Here is a 14,049-nt window from a genome sequence, read left to right as displayed (position 1 = left end):
CCAATCTGCCAACATCTCTCCACTACTCTCATCCTAGTCCACACTACCACCTTTTATAGGCCTCCCAACTTGTTTCTTTGCTTCTACTCTTATCTCTACAAAAAAAGCTTTGCATCAAAACCAGAGGGGCTGCAGCAAGTACAACTGGATGCCTATCAAATATCCATTCTTCCTGTCATCCTAAGTAGAAGCTGATCCTCTTCTGAGAGGCAAGAGAACCAAAAGAATAAACTTCCTGGACTTAGCAACTACATGTGATCAAATTCTGTCCAGTAATATGGAAATGAAAATGCTGTGTCCTTAAAGGAAGGAATTTGATTGCAGGTGTATCTCTCTTATCTCTCTTCTTTTCCTCTGTCCTTTATCTAGCCATGGTCACAGCAGCTCAAGGTGGATCACAGAAGCCCTACCCATGACCTGAGGATGACAAAACAGGAAGATAGAGTCCTGAATCACCACAAATTGTGACATTGTCATTGTATACCATGGACTTCTTCTACCTGAGAGAAAAAAAGTTGACCTTTAAGCATTATAGCCACTGCTTCTCTGGGAGTTTTGTTCAACAACATCTAACTAAACAGTGATTTGGGATCTTTTTCAGTAGCACTGAGGATTGAACCCAGGGCCTCAGGCACGCTAGGCAAGTGCTCTACTACTGAGTCATATCACCAGCCCTTTAAACAGTAACCTTTTAAAAATATATGTAGCCAGTTGGTGGCACATGCCTGTAATCCCAGCACTTGGGAGGCTGATTTCAAAGCTCGTCTGAATTATGTAGTGAGACCTTGTCTCAAAAAAAACAGTGGTTGAAATATAATTCAAATAGCACATTCCACTTAAAATCCTTGAGTGGATTTTTTTGGGGGGTTGTTTTCGTTTTTGTTTTCTCATCAAAGGGCTAGCCCACCCCCACCCTGGGGCCACCCACTCACACTCCCCAGCCTCCAGCCCCTGCACCAGGGCGGCAAGGACAGCTCAACAGCTCCTGAGGTGGGGGCTGCAGTGCTGACGTCCTGGTCCTGAATCTGTTTATTTTGGTTTTTTTGAGACAGGGTCCCACTTTGTAATTCAGGCTAGCCTCGAACTCTAGGCAATCCTTCCACCTCGGCCTTCCTCCCCAGTGCTGGGATTTACAGATGTGTGCCACCATGCCCAGCTCTCTGTCTTTAAACAAATCCTAACTGAACTGGCTAGAACCTGTGTACTGGAACCCATCTATGCCTTGCCAACATTCTCCCTACCTGTCTGCAATTCCCGCATCACACTTGCCTCCACCATTGTTTCCTCTGCCTGGAATCTTCATCGCAAAATTTATACAATGGTCAAGTCTCACATTTCAGGTACTTTCATTGGGAAGCCTTCTTGGCCCACCTTTGTAAAGATCTTTCTGTTATTTTCTACCATGATGCTCAATTTCTCTCAGAATTTTAAATTTATATCACTTGTTTACCAAGGATGTCATCCCCAGTCCCTCTCATGATCTAATTAATTTCCTTCAAGCTCTCACCATAATCTACGATTACAATATTTATTGATTGGGTGACTAGGAAAATCTGTTCCCATTTGAGTTCTGTTGATCATGGATCCTTGGTGCCTGATAACAGTGGTTGGCACATGGTCGGTGCTCTGACATTATTTGTTTAATGGGTGAATGAATAAAGTTGAAGAGGTAAGCACATGTCAAATTATCATGACCTGGGGGCTGGGGATTTAGCTCAGTGGTTCCACTGCCTGCCTTGCAAGTGTGAGGACCTGAGTTCGATCCCCGGTACCAAAAAAAAAAAAAATTATCATGACCTTTGTAAGGCATGCTTAAGATTTTCTGGCTTTTTAGAAAATTAAGACCACTATGGGCTGGGGATTTAGCTCAGTGCTTTCTCCGCCTGCTGCGAAAGCTTAACAACCTGAGTTCGATCCCTGGTACCAAAAAAAAAAGAAAATTAAGACCACTAGAAAATACCAATCGGGCCAGGGATTTAGCTCAGTGGTTCCACCACCTGCCTCACAAGCACAAGGTCCCAAGTTTGATCCCCGGTACCCAAAAAACAAAACAAAACAAAACAAAACAATCTATGCCCTTAAAATTGCAAAAACCTTAAAAATCTAATGTTAGGTACTGGGAAAAATAAAAAACAAAAGGAGGACTGGGGATTTACCTCAGTGGTTCCACCGCTTGCCTCGCAAGCGCAAGGACCTGAGTTCGATCCCTGGTACCAAAAAAAAAGGAGATTTAAAAAACTTCTGGAACATAAATTGGTCCAAGCCAGGCCCGGTGCAGGACTATAATCCCAACATTCTAGGAGGCTGAGGCAGGAGGATTTCAAGTTCCAACCCAGGCTAGGCAATTGGGCAACTTAGCAAGAGTCTTTCTCAAAATAAATACATACATAAATACATAGGCTGAGGATATAGTTCAATGAAGAGACCATGGGTTCAATCTACAGTACTAAACAAATAAATAACTGGTTCAAACAACTTGAAAAATAATGTGGCATTATCTCACAGAGTAGAATCTATGAGCCAGCAAATAACACTCCTAAACACAGATTTAAAGTATTGAGTACATGCCAGACATGGTGGTGCACACCTGTAATCCCAGCACTCAGGAGGCTGAGGCAAGAGGATCGCCACAAGTTCAAGGCCAACTTGAACTACATAGTGAGACTGTCTCAAAAAAACAAAAATAGCCAGGGACTTAGCTCAGTGGTTTCGTCACCTGCTGTGCAAGCGTAAGGACCCAAGTTCGATCCCCGGTACCAAAAAATAAAGATAAAATAAAATAAAGCATTCAGTACAAAAAACTATACACATTTTTACTCCATTTTAACAAAGTTCAAAACTAAGTGAAACAATACACTCTTTAGGGTAAAGCATATAACATCAGGAAATTACAAAAATGAAATTCAGATAGTAGTTACCTCTAAGGACACTGATTCTCAACCAGGGGTGATTTTGCCTTGCAGAAGATCTGATAATGTCTGGAGATGTTTCTGGGTGTCCTGACTTGCAGGGTGGGATTTAGAGAATGAAATTGGCATCTAGTGAGTAGAGGCCAGGGATGCTGCTAAACATCTCACGGTGTACCAGATACCCCCACAACGTTATTGGGATTTTGGGCCAAATAATTCTTTGTTCTGGAAGCCTGTCTTGCACATGTAGCATATTCAGCAGCATCCGCACTGGATGCCACTGACATAACCTCTTGGTTGTGATAACCAAAAATGTCTCTAGACATTGCTAAAAGACTCCCAAGGAGCCAATATCACCCTTAATTAAGAATTACTGCTCTCAGGGGAGGCAGGGAGATGGGAAGAAGGAAAAGTAGACAGTTTCACCAGCATGAGTAATATTCACAGCTGCTCAATTTGGATTCTTCCAACCACAACAGAGAGCCAAAGACGGGGATTTCTTCAGAAAGGTCTCCCTTCATGTTTATAACACAATCTTCCACTGAGTTTAATTTTCACTATGTATCAGTGGGCACACCATAGCGCAGAATTAGGTATTAAACAGATGTATTTGAAAGAAGAAAACAAAGATCAATCCCAACCTGGAGAGATCCAAATATAAAACATCAGATTTGCAGGGAACTCTGATTCCAGTTCCACCTGGGCAAACAGTAGCGATCATGAGATTTTCGTTTGTTCTGTTTTGTTTCAATTTCAGGTTTTAGACACAATAGTAAACAAAACAAAAAAAATGTGTAAGTCTTACCCTGGTGTCTTCACTGATATAACCACACATGACCTTCTCATTCTTGACCCACAGCTCACCAGCCTGTGCCCTGAACGAATACACACACACACACACATTATTATAATCTATATTAGTCCAACTTTAGATGACTCGTGCTATTCATATTTATACCCAAATGACCTGACTGGTCACAGATTTCTACAGGGAGCTATATGAACACATCTAACAAAGAATTCTCATCATATACTGAATATGTAGAATAGGAGCTCATAATGAGGAATTCCAAAGATAATATACAAGGCTAAGGAAGAGAAGGCTTCAAGGAATCCATGACTCTGAAATAATATGCAAAATTATCTCAGCAGTGAATCTAATAGCTTTGGTCAAATCTCACAAAGAACCACGTCACATAAAAATTTAAGAAGCGGCCAGGGATTTAGCTCAGTGGTTTCGCCGCCTGCTGCACAAGCACAAGGACCTGAGTTCAATCCCTGGTACCAAAAAAAAAAAAAAAAATTTAAGAAGCAGTGATGAACAATTCTGCTAAACATAGCTTTGATACAATGAGTTTCAATGGAGACAAAAATCCTTCTTAAAATCAAGATTTGAACATAAGCAGTCAGGAGGCATGAAGGGAGAGACAGGGTCCATATTTAAGAGAGGTCATTCTGCCAAACAATTTTAATGGCAACCTAGTACTCTGAAACCTTTCGAGGGTGTGAAATAGAAAGTATGGTACAAAGAACATGGTTTACAGAGCTCAACAGCCTGGGAAGTAACGAGTTGAGGCAAAATCCCAGTTCTTAGTGTCACTTGTTGAATGGCCATGGAGAACTAACTGTGGAAGGATGGGTGTTTTTACTTTGTAAAAGGAGACAATGATATCTATTTTAAACAGAGATTTCTTGAGAATTATACCATACAATGTTTCCAATCCACTAGGAACTATAACCACAGCAATATTAATACAAAATGCTATCTTGGAGACAAAGTAGTAGCTGTTACTTGAGGACCTCGCCATCATCCTTCAACCAATCACTCTAGCCCTTCTCTTCTAACAATCTCAATTTCTTTCCCCAGTGTAGTCACCTGTCCGGCCTAAGCAATCATTCCTTATGGAGAAAAAAAAGAGAGAAGATAAAGAAAAAACCATGCCTTGACATGTGCCTGCTCCTAGTATTTCAATAAAACCCAGTTTGGGTCTGTGAAGAAAAAAAAAAGGAAAAACAAAATTAACTGGAGCTTGGGGTTGTACCTCAGTGGTACAGCACATGTTTAGCATACGGAAGGCCTTGCATTCAATCCCTAGTGAAGGTTTAGGGGGTTAAAAAAAAAAACACCAAGAAAACTGTATCATGAGTCACAGTTCTGGCTACCTGGGAAAACTTGTATACTCCATCAACCTCTATGAGCTTCCATCATTTCTGCAAAATGAATGAGGTTTTACTGGATCCATGATTTTCAACTGTTTTTCAGGGTTCCAATCTCCATTTTCACTGAGAGATGCCTCTTAATTTTCCCTTGTCCAATTATGTTGTGAATGGACAAGAACTGCTCGCCTGACCAGAGAAGGGACTGTTTACTTAACATTATAGGTTAAGTATTCCTGATCCAAAAATCCAAAAACTGATTTTTTTTTTTTACTCAAACTTTTATTTCCTTAAAAAACTACAGGAAGGGCTGGGGATTTAGCTCAGTGGTTTCACCGCCTGCTGCGCAAGCGCAAGGACCTGAGTTCGATCCCCGGTACAAAAAAAAAAATCTCGGGGCCGGGGATTTAGCTTAGTGGTTTTGCCGCCTGCTGTGCAAGTGCAAGGACATGAGTTCAATCCCCAGTACCAAAAAAAAAAGAAAAAACTACAGGAAGCTTATCCAACTTGTGAGCATAATCAATTTATGGCCTATTCCCACTCTGGTTATAAAACCAGTACATTCTCTACTCTGCCATAAACAAGGATAAGCTTGAGACATTTCTAGCTAAATGGATGTACCTTGAGACCATACTCTTAAGTGAAATAAATCGAACACATGTATTTAATTTAAAAAAAACTAAAATAAAACCAGTACATTCTGAACATTGGTCACATCATTTTCAGCAGTTAAAGAGAGTAAGCACTCCTCCCTCCCCACTTCAGTAACCTGAATCATTTCACTTTTTAAAAAATATTTTCACATGAATATAATAGGCCTCAGCCTTACTCCTGAAGATTCTGTTTCATTTTAACTGCATGAAATCCACGTTCCTGTATTGGAACTGCCAAAACTAATTCTAACATCATAAGCTGGGAACCACACAACCATTAGGTTTACACTTCCTCTACTTAGAAGCCAACTGGCTTCATGAAAAATTCCTTTGACAAATTCTGTTTCCTGGGCCAGGGATTTAGTTCAGTAGTGCTGCGCCTGCCTTGCAAGTACAAGTTCCTGAGTTCGATCCCAGGTACTTTGAGACAGAGGCTAAGCTGGTCATGTGTTCACTGAGGGCAAGCAAGTGAACTGGTACTCCCCCAGATCAAAGGCATCAGCCCCTTGCTGCTCCACATCACTAGCTATTCCCACATAATAGTCCTCTATGTCCCCAGGGTCCTCATTCTCTTCCTCCTCACAATTTGGGTCATAGTCCTCTTCACTGCTGTCAGACCCCTGGCTATTCATGTTCACTGACATCTTTGCATCCAGTCAAGCTGCAAATCAGGAAAGCAGTTGCTTTTTCTCCCCTCAAACTTCACTGCTTTCTCAAATCCATTAGTGTTTTTGTATTCTGTAATTTTTGAAGATTTTTCAGGTAGACATCACCCAAATATTCTGTGTCATATGATTTCCAACAGGAACCAAAACCCCGAGGCCACAGAGCCCCAGCAGGCCAGAGCAGGTCAAGCCAGGCCATCGAGGTCTGACTCGGATGCTGTGACTGCAAAGGTGGCAGGCCAATGCCTGTCGGGCCAGTGCTGCTTCCCTCCAAAAACTGATTTTGTTGTTGCTGCTCTACTGCTAGGGATTAAATGCAGGGATACACACATGTGCTCTATCACTGAGCTACACTTCCAACACCTCAACATTTTTTTTTTTGGTACCGAGGCTAGAACTCGGGACCTTGCACTTGGCAGTGGCACCACTGAGCTAAACCCCTGGCCCACCTCAACATTTTTTTTTTTGGTACCAGAGATCAAACTCGGGACCTTGCACTTGCGAAGCAGGTGGCAGAACCACTGAGCTAAATCCCCGGCCCCACCTCAACATTTTTTGAGCACCAACATGACACAGCAAGTGGAAGATTGCACAGCTGACATCACATGATGGGCTGCAGTCAAAATAAGCATACTGTACTTATGTATCAAATTACCTTCAGACTATATGTGTAAAGTACATAAAAAACATAAATGAATTTCATATGTTTATACTTGGATCTCGTATGCAAATATTCCAAGATCTAAAAAAAAAACTGAGATCTAAAATATTTCTGGTCCCCAGCTTTTTTGTTTTTGTTTTTTGAATCAGGGGCTTGCTATGTACTTTAGGCTTGCCTTGAACTCACAGTGATCCTCCTGTCTCAGCTGCTGGGATTACAGGCTTGATTGACCACACCTAGCTCCCCAGCATTTTAGATTAAGGATACTCAATCTGTATAATGAGGATTTCATGTTCCCATTTACTATGAATACTAACAGCAGGAAGCACTACAAATGCAAGCTAAGAAACACATTAACACCCTAATGCACTAACTTACCAACTTCTCCTAGTAAGTATATACAAAATGGTGCTAACAAAACTTGGGCTTAGACTCCTAAACCTCCTTGTTAGAGGTCAGGCTATAATCTCTCTACACTTCAGTTTTGTGTTTTCATCTGTTCATTTGAGACAGGATCTGCCCTCAAACTTGAGGCAATCCTCCTGCCTCAGTCTCCCAAGTGCTGGGATTACAGGTGTGTGCGTAGTTACACCTCAGTTTTTATAAGTAGATGTGTTTAATGAGATTCTTACCAAATCCCTCTTCTAGAACCCTTCAAGATCCTGTCTCTAGCTCAGTGGAAGAGCACTTACCCAGCATGCACAAGGCTCTGGGTTCAATACCCCCAAAAAGGATGGGGGAAGCCTTTCTCACTTTTCACTGAAATAGATACTGGGGGTTGGGGGACAGGAGATTGAGCTCACAGTCTTCACACTGAGTTACATCCCTAGTCATTCATTCATTCATCCATTCATTTACTTGAGACAGGATCTCACTAAATTGCTAGGCTCAACTTGTAGTCCTCTTGCCTTAGTCTCCCAGAGTGCTAGGATTACAAGTGTGTGCCACCATGCCCAGCTACAAATAATTTTAATAGATCAAGAGCAGAAGAAGCCAGATGTGGTGGCACATGCCTGTAAACCCAGCACTCTGGAAGGCCAAGGCAGGAGGATCACAAGTTCAAGCCTAACCTGGGCAATTTAGTGACTTAGCAAGACCTGCCTCAAAATAAAAAAGAGCTGAGAATTATAGCTTAGTGCAAATGCCTTGTGTTCAATTTCCAATACTGCCAAAGAGAAAGGGCCGGGGGGAGGAAACCATCAAACCAATATAGTTAACAAGGCATTCGGGCTGGGGATTTAGCTCAGTGGTTCCGCTGCCTGTCTCGAAAGTGCAAGGTCCTGAGTTCGATCCCTGATACCAAAGAAAAAGAATAACAAAAAACAAGGCAATAAATCAGGAACTACGTTAATCATCTTATGTCTTTAAGCCTGTTTCCTACTCTGTGAAATAAGAAAGATTGATTAAATATGTTCATCTGAGGCCAGGCACAATGGTGAGTACCTGTAATCCCAGTTACCTGGGAGACTGAGGCAGCAGGATTGCAACCTAGAGGCCTAGGCAAGTTGCCTGGACAGTTTACCAAACCACCATCTCAAAATAAAAAAAGTTCACTGGAAGTTTTCTTTTCTTTTTTTTTTTTGGTACCGGGGATCGAACTCGGGTCCTTGCACTTGTGCAGCAGGAAGCGAAACCACTGAGCTAAATCCTGGCCCTGGAAGTTTTCTTATAGTTCTAAAATATTTGAGTCTATACTTCCTGTATCACAGAATATTAAATGACTTCAACACCCTCTTCCATTAGTCTAAAAAATACTATCATGCATTTTGGTTTTGCTTTGTGCTACAACAATCTAAAGTGTTTTTGGTTTGGGTTTTGGGGTTTTTTTGTTTTGTTTTTGTTTTTTTGGTTTTTTTGAGGCAGGATCTCCCTTTGTAGTTCAGACTGGCCCTGAACTCACTATGTAGCCCAGGCCGGCCTCAAACTCACAACAATCCTACCTTAGCCTCCCAAGTGCTAGGATTACAGGCATGCACCGCCATGTCCAGCTCAGGTTTTCATTTTTTTTTGAGACAGGGTCCTGCTATGTAGTTCAAAATTCACAGCGATCCTGGATCAACAATATAATGTTTTAAGCTCTTGTGATTTTATTACATAGATATCCATGCCTCAAATGTCTTATGGAGCCCAGTCCTTGCACTAGATCCTACTTCTATTTACTAGCTGATTGGGCCGGGAATTTATCTCAGTAGCGCTGTACCTGCCTCACAAGTGCAAGGTCCTGAGTTTGATCCCTGGTAAAGGTGGGGGGTTGGGGGAGGAACACAAGCTATTTACTACCTGATAAGTCAAGAATATATTACTTACCTAATACCAGCAAATTCCACCTTCTGAGTGATATAGGCACATGTGCTGACCTAAGGGAAGAGATATGCACATTCAACCTGTCAAAGCCATGAAAAGTCACAAACAAGGTCTCTTGGCTTTCTAATCTAACAACACAATATTCAATCAGCATGGGAGTGATAGCTTTACCTCAGAGGAAAACTTGCTGGGGCAGGTATAATTATAGATGCTTAAGAAATTGGCAAGTGTAGACAAAGGAACGACCAGGTGGACAATAAACACCCAGCATGACAAATATACTTACCTTCATATAAGTTTATTCATTTAAATGTAGTACAGTTTATCTTTCACATTTATTTTTTTCTTTTGTAACAGGGTCTTACTATGTCACCCAGGCTGGTCACTAACTCCTGGCTTAAGCAATCTTTCTGCTCTTAGTGTCCCAGGTGGCTGAGATTACAGAAGTGTACCACCATACCTAACTTTTTTGTTTTCGGAAGTGCTAGAGATTGAATCCAGGAACCTCAAGCATGCTAGGCAAACACTCTACCACTGAGCAGCACCATAGCCTAAGCAAAATTTTTTTTTCCAAAAAATATGTATTATGTGGAAATTTTACCTATAATTTGTTTCATAATAAGCAATAAGGAGAGTTTTCAGTACCAGCTCACATTTCTGATAAACTAAGGGGAAAATATTCATTAAAAATAAATGGGGAGGGTGGGGATTTAGCTCAGTGGTTTCACCGCCTGCTGCGCAAGCGCAAGGACCTGAGTTCGATCCCCGGTACAAAAAAAAATTTAAAAATTAAAAAATAAAAATAAATAGGGCGTTAGGGTTGTAGCTCAGTGGTAGAGCACTTGCCTGGAGTATATAAGGACCTGGATTTGACCCTCAGCACCAAACACCAAAAAAATATAAGTAATGAAAACAGAAAGAAGGTACAGCAAGAAGCAGTCTCACCCAGAAGCCACAAGATCTGGGTTCTAGCCCCGTGTCATCTGCCTACCAGCCAACTAACCTTGAACCATCCCTTAATTTCTTAATCTATTTTTACATCTATAAATTGGGAACAAAAATATTAGTCTGTGAGGAGAAGCTATGAGGAGCAAATGATATCAAATGACAACCTGAAAACTAAAGTCCTATTCAATTACAAAATAACAGTATGATTTCCCATTCAAATCTAAAATGTAGGGGCCAGGGATTTAGCTCAGTGGTTCCGGCGCCTGCCTCACAAGTGCAAGGTCCTGAGTTCAATTCCCGGTACCAAAAAAAAAAAAAAGAAGCTTAAGTCTAAAACGTAAACATCTACAACAATAAACAAAAACAAAGCTCAAGAACAATTGGGAAGGGCTGTTGGTTTAGCTCAGAGGCACCTCACCTGCCTTCAAAGCACAAGGTCCTGAGTTCAATCCCCGGTAACAAAAAACAACAAAAAAAAAAAATTGGGAGAAGGATTAAAAAGGATAAGAGGATATAATAAGATATTTATGATAACAGTCTACAGGAAGAAGGGGAGAAATGGATGTAAAAAGAATTAAGACATGTCAAGTACATGTACCAACTACCCACAATGAATGTATTAATTATCTACCTCAAACATGTACTAATAAAAAAAGAGGAGCCGGGGATTTAGCTCAGTGGTTCTGCCACCTGCCTCGAAAGTGCAAGGACCCAAGTTCGATCCCCAGCAACAAAAAAAAAATAAATAAAAACATACTCAGTGAACGTGAACTGGTCAAAAAATTTTTTAAAACTTCCTTACAGGGGCTGGGGATTTAGCTCAGTGGTTTCGCTGCCTGCTGCACAAGTGCAAGGACCTGAGTTTGATCCCCGGTACCAAAAAAAAAAAAACCAAAAACTTGCTTACAGATGCTGGAATCAGAAATGATTTCGTGCTCTTCTTCTTACTAGATCTTACAAGCTTCTTGATGATAAACAATTATTCATATAATGGAAAAAGTAACAAACTTTGTTTTTTTTTTTTTAATCACATCTTACCAAACTTTTCTTTAGTCGCCACATATCCCCACGGCCAATATATTGATCCTTAAAAGTTAGTTCCACTAGGTCAAGGGTCACATCCTAAAAGGGATAATCAAACACATCTCTCTGTTATTGTGTCATACTCTATAGCCATAAGACAATGCCCATCCAACACAGAAAAATACAAAATATTTGTAGTGACTCACGCCTGTGATCTCAAAACTCAGGAGGCTCGGGCAGGAGGATCACCGCAAGTTCAAGGCCAGCCTGGGCTACATAATGAGTTCAAGACCAGCTTCAACTATATAGCAACACCCCATCTCAAAAAACCAAAAAACCAAAACAAAAAAATAAACAAACAAAAACTGCTTGTAAAACAACTACTGGAAGTGCCAGGTGTAATGGTACATGCCTGTAATCCTAGCACTCTGGGAGGCTGAGGCAAGACCACGAGTTTAAGCCTCACCTGGGCAATTCAGCAATTTAGAGACCCTGTCTCAAAATAAACAATTCAAAAAAAAGGGGGGGGGGCAGGGATTTAGCTCAGTGGTGCCGCTGCCTGCCTCACAAGCACAAGATCCCCAGTACTCAAAAAAAACCTCTTGTCAACATTCCCTCATTTAAAAAAAAAGAAAAAAAAGCTCTAAGGATGTAGTTCAGTGTGAAGGTCCTGGGTTTAATACCCCTTGCTTAACAAACAGAATTTTATCCTCCCAAAGGTAGCTTGAAAGCTTAGCATGGTCGCCTACAATCCTAGCATTCAGCACCTTGCAACAAAAAGATTGAGTTTGAGGTCAGCCTGAGTTATATATCAAATTCAAGGCCACCTGGACTATATAGCAAGACAACATCTCAAAACAAAACAAAACAAAAAAACACCAATGAATGTTTTGCTATAAAAAAAAAATAAAAATAAAACAATTATAGGATTCAAAACAAAACAAAACCCAACCAAAAGGCTTGCAAGTAAGGATGGTAAGTCTACAACAGATCCCACAGCGGTTGTATCAAATTCAGTGCAAAAAACCAGAGTACTTATATTGTATTTCTATGATTTTGTCTTTTTTGGGGGGGAAGCTTCCATATGTTGCTCAAACTGGCCTTAAAACTCCTTCGTTATACAAAAACAAAACAAAACAAAAAAAAAACTCCTTCGTTCAGCTGGGTGTGGTGGCGAACACCTGTTATCCCAGCACTTGGGAGGCTGAGGCATGAGTATTGCCTGAGTTCAAGGCCAACCTGGACTACACAGTGAATTCAAGGCCACCCTGCACTACAGAGTGAGATCCAGTCTCAAAAAAACAAAAAGAAAAAAATAGAACCTCCCAGATTCAAGTCATTCTCCTGCCTCACTCTCCTAAGCAGCTGGGACTACAGTACATACCACTGTGCCCTTGTTTTAGTCTTCACTGTGGCAGTTGTATTGAACACTGTATTTTATTTCCCAAGATAATGTCAATAATACCTTCTGGGGGATGGGGATTTACCTCAGTGGTTCTGCTGCCTGCCTCAAAAGTGCAAGGTCCCAAGTTTCATCCCCAGTACCAAAAAAAAAAAAAAAAAAAAAAAGAGTACAATAATACCTTCTGGGCAATGATTTTTACCTATTAGTGGTACATTTAATTTTTAAAAAGAATACATAAAGAAATTTTAGTAATTTAATTGAAAAGTATATATATAGTTTCATATTCAAAATCTTATTAGGATAAATCAATAACAAAAGGGAGCCAAGGGCCTGGGATTTAGCTCAGTGGTTTTGCTGCCTGCTCCGAAAGCACAAGGACCCGAGTTCAATCCCCAGTACAAAAAAAAAAAAAAAAAAAAAAAGGGAGGTGAGTTGGGCCGAGGGTTTAGCTCAGTGGTTCTGCCGCCTGCCTTGCAAGCGCAAGGTCCTGAGTTCGATCCCTGGTACCAAAAAAAAAAACCCTACATACAACCTACATACCCCCTATAATCTAAATGGCCTATATATAACCATTATTTAATAGTCTAACACTATGCTTAAATAACTCATTATTTCCTTAGTGACTTACCCTTTAGGAAGGGTGCTAATCATTCAAAAAAGATATTCAAATCCAGAACAAAGACATACCTTAGGGTCCACAACATTCACATAAACATCTTGATAAGGTCTTAGCCGGAACACTTGAGTCACAGTCTGGTCCACACTGATAGTTTCTGAAACAGAGAAAAAAATGTGAATCAGATAACACATTTTGAAAAAGCAGGTAAAGCTGGCATGGAAGTGCATGTCTGTAATCCCAGCAGTCTCGGAGGCTGAGGCAAGAGAATAACAGGTTTGAGCCTAGCCCGGGCAACACAGTGACTTAGCAAGATCCTATCTGAAAATAAAAAATACAAAAGGGCTGGGAATACAGCTCAGTGTGAAGGCCCTGAGTTTAATCCATAATACCGTAAGAAAAATAAAAATGAGAAAAAAGTAGGTGAATACATTCTAATCTATAAAAATGACAACAGTGGGGCCAGGGCTCAGTGGCACTGCACCTACCACCTCACAAGTGCAAGGTCCAGAGTTCAATCCCCGATACCAAAACAAACAAACAAAAAAATGCAGACATTATACAAGCAAAACAATTGATCATTTGTCATGAGAAAGACATGTTCTTTTTCTTCTAAGAGCTTAAAATTTAAACAGTTCTCTGCTTTTCCTCCAGGGTGTTCTTTTATCTTACTTTTTCCTCTTTTACTAGGCCCAAGCTTGCTCTCTT

General features: G+C 40.7%; 1 protein-coding gene across 10 annotated transcripts in view; it reads right to left on the bottom strand.

Annotated features, from left to right (window-relative positions):
* Positions 1 to 14,049, bottom strand: part of Depdc5 (DEP domain containing 5, GATOR1 subcomplex subunit) — a 142,020-nt gene that overhangs the window by 120,810 nt on the left and 7,161 nt on the right. For 9 of the 10 annotated variants that reach the window (XM_004843507.4, XM_087198317.1, XM_004843508.4 and 6 more), the window contains exons 5-8: positions 13,413 to 13,498; positions 11,336 to 11,419; positions 9,353 to 9,402; positions 3,715 to 3,784 (exon numbers count right to left, since the gene is read on the bottom strand). In XM_004843507.4, coding sequence (XP_004843564.1) covers positions 3,715 to 3,784; positions 9,353 to 9,402; positions 11,336 to 11,419; positions 13,413 to 13,498 — 290 coding nt within the window. Of the gene's footprint in view, positions 1 to 3,714; positions 3,785 to 9,352; positions 9,403 to 11,335; positions 11,420 to 13,412; positions 13,499 to 14,049 lie in introns of those variants that run through there. The other variant, XM_087198321.1, reaches the window with a different exon arrangement.

This window comes from Heterocephalus glaber, unplaced genomic scaffold (assembly GCF_053883595.1).
Source record: "Heterocephalus glaber isolate CG9 unplaced genomic scaffold, H.glaber_assembly_v1.0 deba00001687, whole genome shotgun sequence".
Lineage (NCBI taxonomy): Eukaryota > Metazoa > Chordata > Mammalia > Rodentia > Bathyergidae > Heterocephalus > Heterocephalus glaber.
Note: the sequence above shows the minus strand (reverse complement) of the source record. Positions and strands in the feature narration are given on the sequence as shown.